At 52.9% G+C, this 6,357-nt stretch overlaps 1 protein-coding gene across 1 annotated transcript in view; it reads right to left on the bottom strand.

Annotated features, from left to right (window-relative positions):
* Positions 1-740: 740 nt before the first annotated feature.
* LOC144949121 (protein cornichon homolog 1-like) overlaps positions 741-6,357 on the bottom strand; it is a 131,016-nt gene continuing 125,399 nt past the window's right edge. The window contains exon 6 of the mRNA XM_078878976.1: positions 741-1,808. Within this exon, the coding sequence (XP_078735102.1) occupies positions 1,778-1,808 (31 nt within the window). The 3' untranslated portion in view covers positions 741-1,777. The remainder of the gene's footprint in view (positions 1,809-6,357) is intronic.

Here is a 6,357-nt window from a genome sequence, read left to right as displayed (position 1 = left end):
CCGTGGATTCCACCACCAACACCACCTCCTACCCTCCCAAGCCCTCCCCACCCGTGCCCCTGCTAACACGGACGGACGAAACCCGCGGGGCTACAACACCGATACACGCGCCGTGGCAAGGCAGCAGCAGCAGCATCGGAGTTTGTAGATCTGGCAACCACGCCTTGTTTTTAAAAAAAATTACAAAGCCTATAAAATAGCAGGCGAGAGCCGTTGCACGTTAACACTTGTGTATACGCCAGTAGGAAACGGGACGATGGATTTGTGTACATATATAAACCCCGAAGACAAATATCTCCCGTCGTTTGAGAAAGTAACAAAAGATCATCATGTCGAGCGGATAACCGTCGAACACCCGCGCGCGGATTTCCCATCGCACGGACGATTCTGAGAACTGAGACCCGCGACACGACGGAGATGCCACGTTCGTCTGGAAGGGGGTCATGGGGTGCCAGGAAAGCATTTTGTTTGTGAGATTCCACATTGTCTTCTTGGTTCTTTCGGTAAAGTCACGTAGAAGTGAAGTAATAAAATAATAAAAATAAAAATAATTAAATAATTCTCACGACGTTTCGGCCACAACGCTGCTGCTTGCGTTGTGGCCGAAACGTCGTGAGAATTATTTAATTATGTTTTATTTTTATTATTTTATTACTTCACTTCTACGTGACTTTGCCGAAAGAACCAAGAAGATGAATCCCTGCAGTCACGAAAGCTTTAAATCGAAATATTCCACATTGTGTTTTTGTTGTTGTTGCTAATTCCAATGTCCAGAGGTTCCCCCACATCGCTAATTCCAAATCTCCTTCCCACCGGCGAATTTAAATCTCCATCGCGAATTCAAAACCAACAGAGTTCCCGTCCCATCGCTCTTTCTAAATCTCCTTTCCACCGGCGAATTTAAATCTCCATCGCGAATTCAAAACTAACTGAGGTCACGTCACATCGCTCATTACACATCTCCAGAGAGTTTCCACCATCGGGCATTATCTGAAAAAAATCCTCCCGTTATTCTTCTGCTCACAGACACACACACACAAAAAACCCATGAAATAAAACCAAACCCATCAATCGCGAAGTCATTGGAAAAGAGTTTTTCTGCGCCAGTTTGCGCGGCTAAAAAATTAAAGAACATAATTCATTTCAGAATCTTCCCGCGATCAAAAAAAAAAGCCAGAGCGAGCCATGATACACACGAAGCAGCGTAAGTTTGTAAAATATTTTTTTCCTCTTTCCCAGGATGCGGACGAAGAGGCTCTCCCCTGCCCCCCCCCCATCCCTCGGCTCCTCCGCGCGCCTTCGGAACGCGGCGGCGGTGGTGGTGGGGGGGGTTCAGATGAGCTCCGTCGTGTTCACCGCCACCGTTCGCCACTCCTCGCTGCCGATTGATACCCACGCACAAAAGTGAAGTTTCGCCGTCGCTTGAGAAGTCGTCCCCGCCAGCCTCCCACCACCACCACCACCACGTGGCTACCCCACACCCCCAGTGGATGAGACTCCTCCGCCAGTTGAGCGGCAGATGCTGAATCCACCGTTCAGAGGTTTTGTTTTAGAAGAGAGAGGGCGAGCGAGCGAGAGAGAGACACGACGACCAGCAGCAGCAGCAGCAGTCTTCTCCGGGAATACAAAAAAAATAAGACCGCAAAAAACAACTCCCAGTCTTCGTTGTCCAGTGGTCTTTGCTGTTCTCTTTTGTTTTAAAAAAAATGTCTCTTCGTATTCATCCGGACGTCCAGTCGTTGTCTCTCTCCTCTCCCTCCTCTCTCTCCTCTCCTCTCTATACGTTAGCGATGAGCGTGTATATCATGCTGCGAATTGAGCAGAACGAGAAAACGGGTTAGCGACGCAATTCGCAGAAACACAAGGCAAAGAAAACAAAGATCCCCCGTGTAGCCTGTAACAGGCTGTAGGGGCAAGTGCTGTTAGCGAGCACCTACGAAGGCCAGAACGGTACATCAGGGGTGTGGGTGGCTATAAACACGCCCGGCCGCCTTTGTCTCCCCAGTGGCGATATTTGATGTTTTTTTTTACACACCGTACCAAGTACTAATTTGAGGAGGAGTTGACCGAGGGTAGGCCCCAGTACCAGTTTAAATAGTCGTCACTGGTGTTGGCCGTGAGTGGGAATGGAACTCGGGTCGCCAGGTTCGTAGCGCGGCGTGCTAGCCGCTACACTACCGCTCCTCACACACAGGTATTACCGCCGCAAACTCGTGGTGATAGTTGTGAAAAAAACTTTTCATGTGTCCATTTTTGGTGTGGGTTGTGTACGTCTGTGTGTGTTGTTGGAGAGCGGTGGCGCAGTGGTTAACCCACTCTGCTGCATAATTGATGGCTCAGGTTCGATTCCCACTTCCAAGTGATAAACAGTGGGGAATATTCTAGGATTGAAGCTTTCGTGACTGCCGCTCTCTATGCGCTATGCACGTGGTGTCCCCCTGTGTGTTCCCTCGCTACGTGTTTCACCCCCATTTCTACCTGATGATGAGCGCGCTTGTGTGTCGCGCTCGAAACGTCGTGATTTATTTTAATTTTATTTATTTAAATTTTATTTTATTTCTACATACGTGACTTTACCCAAAAAAACTATGAGCATAGTGGGAAATATGTGAACCTGCTCTATGGGTTTCGCCAAGCAAAACATAGTACTTGGTGCGGTGTGTAAATATCAGCACTGGGGAGACAAAGGTGGCTCAGGGCATGGCGTTGTGCCACCCTCCCCCCTCTCGTGTGCCATTCCGGCCTTCGTGAGGTGCTGCAAAGTCGCCAACAGCACTTGCCCCAATTGTCTGCTCGAGGCTATCCGGGGGATCTTCATCTTGGCACAGTGGGGTGCACAGGTGGTGAATCTGTTAAGTTAATCACAGGCAGTCGACTCATTACACCTTGGGGCTGACCTGTGACCTCCTGGCAACTTTCCACGCTCCACGCAATATCCTCAAAGTGCACCTAACCTGGCACTCACTTAGCGGTGAACGGCGGCTGTTATTGGTTGTCGTGTGCCTGTGTGTCACCTGTCATGTAATGCCGGTGTGCTGGTGTGTGTTGGTTCTCGCTAACAGCACTTGCCCCTACAGTCTGTTAAGGCTATACGGGGGATCTTTGTTGGTACACACTTGTGGCGAGCGGTGGTGTAGTGGTGAGCGCTACACTGCGCTATGAACCCGGCGACCCGAGTTCGATTCCCGCTCACGGCCAACACCGATGACGATTGTCCGAACCGGTCCTGGGTCGACTCAGCCTCAAATGAGCACCAGGTGCGGTGTGTAAACATCGCCACTGGGGAGACAAAGGCGGTCGGGCGTGGTGCTGGCCACCCACCCCCTCGTGTGCCGTCCCGGCCTTCATAGGTGCTCGCTAACAGCACTTGCCCCTACAGTCTGTTGAGGCTATTCGGGGGATCTTTATCTTTGTCGGTACACTTATCCATTCACAGATTCACGTCGAACACGTGTGCATCCGTGCGCGCGCGCGCGTGTGCGGAGTGTCGTCGCAGTGGTCAGCGCACTGCGTCACGAACCCGGCCGTCATCCCACACTCGACTTTCACTCGGGGCCCCAACATCGGTGACGAATATCGGTAACCGGTCCACGGGCGGCTTCGAACGGGGCGAGCCGCCGACGGAAGACGGCGGCGGACGGCCACGTGACGCTGTCCCATGCACCGCCCTCCCACGAGGTGCTACTCGCGAGCAGCCACTGCCCCCACAGACTCCGGGGGTGGTGTTGGCGGTGGATGTTTGTCTTCGGTGATAATGGGGCTGGGTCGGCTAGGGACACGAGCTGCCAGATTGTCGCTGGCTGCTCGGTTCCCTTCTCTGCCTCTGGCCCCGCGTTAGGGGGCGGGGGTGGGAGTGGGGGGGGGGGGTATCCCATCTGCCTGCATTGGGGGGGGGGGGGGGGGCAGGCGTCCGGCGAGAAGGATCGCGGCGAGCTATGTGGATGTTCCGCTCACATCTCCACAGAATTCTCCATCAAAGGGGGACATCGTCCCCAATGCCTTCTGCTCGCCCCCCCCTCCCATAAAAACTCCGCCGTCCCCCCCCCCTTTCTCCCCGGCACCCCCGGACAGATTAATTTGTGCGCAGCATCTGTCGACCGCTTTGTTCGGCGCAGTCCGGCCACCGCCGCATTCCGAATTTGACTGTGTGTCTGTGTGTAACGTGGGGTCACGGTGAAGTGTCTGTGTGTAACGTGGGGTCACGGTGAAGTGTCTGTGTGTAACGTGGGGTCACGGTGAAGTGTCTGTGTGTAACGTGGGGTCACGGTGAAGTGTCTGTGTGTAACGTGGGGTCACGGTGAAGTGTCTGTGTGTAACGTGGGGTCACGGTGAAGTGTCTGTGTGTAACGTGGGGTCACGGTGAAGTGTATGTGTGTAACGTGGGGTCACGGTGAAGTGTCTGTGTGTAACGTGGGGTCACGGTGAAGTGTCTGTGTGTAACGTGGGGTCACGGTGAAGTGTCTGTGTGTAACGTGGGGTCACGGTGAAGTGACTGTGTCTGTGTGTAACGTGGGGTCACAGTGAAGTGTCTGTGTGTGACGTGGGGTCACAGTGAAGTGACTGTGTGTAACGTGGGGTCACGGTGAAGTGACTGTGTGTAACGTGGGGTCACGGTGAAGTGACTGTGTGTAACGTGGGGTCACGGTGAAGTGAATGTGTGTAACGTGGGGTCACGGTGAAGTGACTGTGTGTAACGTGGGGTCACGGTGAAGTGACTGTGTGTCTGTGTGTAACGTGGGGTCACGGTGAAGTGACTGTGTGTCTGTGTGTAATGTGGGGTCACAGTGAAGTGACTGTGTGTAACGTGGGGTCACGGTGAAGTGACTGTGTGTAACGTGGGGTCACGGTGAAGTGACTGTGTGTCTGTGTGTACCGTGGGGTCACAGTGAAGTGTCTGTGTGTAACGTGGGGTCACGGTGAAGTGACTGTGTGTCTGTGTGTAACGTGGGGTCACAGTGAAGTGACTGTGTGTCTGTGTGTAACGTGGGGTCACGGTGGATTGACTGTGTGTCTGTGTGTAACGTGGGGTCACGGTGGAGTGACTGTGTGTCTGTGTGTCACGTGGGGTCACAGTGAAGTGACTGTGTGTCTGTGTGTAACGTGGGGTCACGGTGAAGTGACTGTGTCTGTGTGTAACGTGGGGTCATGGTGAAGTGTCTGTGTGTAACGTGGGGTCACGGTGAAGTGACTGTGTGTCTGTGTGTAACGTGGGGTCATGGTGAAGTGTCTGTGTGAAACGTGGGGTCACGGTGAAGTGACTGTGTGTCTGTGTGTAACATGGGGTCATGGTGAAGTGGCTGTGTGTAACGTGGGGTCACGGTGAAGTGTCTGTGTGTAACGTGGGGTCACGGTGGAGTGACTGTGTGTCTGTGTGTCACGTGGGGTCACAGTGAAGTGTCTGTGTGTGTGTGTGTGTAACGTGGGGTCACGGTGAAGTGACTGTGTGTCTGTGTGTAACGTGGGGTCACGGTGAAGTGTCTGTGTGTCACGTGGAGTCACGGTGAAGTGACTGTGTGTCTGTGTGTAACGTGGGGTCACGGTGGAGTGACTGTGTGTCACGTGGAGTCACGGTGAAGTGACTGTGTGTCTGTGTGTAATGTGGGGTCACGGTGGAGTGACTGTTTGTCTGTGTGTGTGTAACGTGGGGTCACCAGTGAAGTGACTGTGTGTAACGTGGGGTCATGGTGAAGTGACTGTGTGTCTGTGTGTAACGTGGGGTCACCAGTGAAGTGACTGTTTGACTTTGTGTAACGTGGGGTCACAGTGGAGTGACTGTGTGACTTTGTGTAACGTGGGGTCACCAGTGAAGTGACTGTGTGACTTTGTGTAACGTGGGGTCACAGTGGAGTGACTGTGTGTCTGTGTGTAACGTGGGGTCACGGTGAAGTGACTGTGTGTCTGTGTGTAACGTGGGGTCACCAGTGAAGTGACTGTTTGACTTTGTGTAACGTGGGGTCACAGTGGAGTGACTGTGTGACTTTGTGTAACGTGGGGTCACCAGTGAAGTGACTGTGTGACTTTGTGTAACGTGGGGTCACGGTGAAGTGACTGTGTGTCTGTGTGTAACGTGAGGTCACGGTGAAGTGACTGTGTGTCTGTATGTGTAACGTGGGGTCACGGTGAAGTGACTGTGTGTCTGTGTGTAACGTTGGGTCACGATGAAGTGACTGTGTGTCTGTGTGTAACGTGGGGTCACGGTGAAGTGTCTATGTGTAACGTGGGGTCACAGTGAAGTGACTGTGTGTCTGTGTGTCTGTGTGTAACGTGGTGAAGTGACTGTGTGACTGTGTGTAACGCGGGGTTACAGTGAAGTGACTGTGTGTCTGTGTGTAACCTGGGGTCATGGTAAATTGTCTG

Source organism: Lampetra fluviatilis, chromosome 52 (assembly GCF_964198595.1).
Source record: "Lampetra fluviatilis chromosome 52, kcLamFluv1.1, whole genome shotgun sequence".
Classification (NCBI taxonomy): domain Eukaryota; kingdom Metazoa; phylum Chordata; class Hyperoartia; order Petromyzontiformes; family Petromyzontidae; genus Lampetra; species Lampetra fluviatilis.
This window is presented reverse-complemented; position numbering and strand designations above follow the sequence as displayed.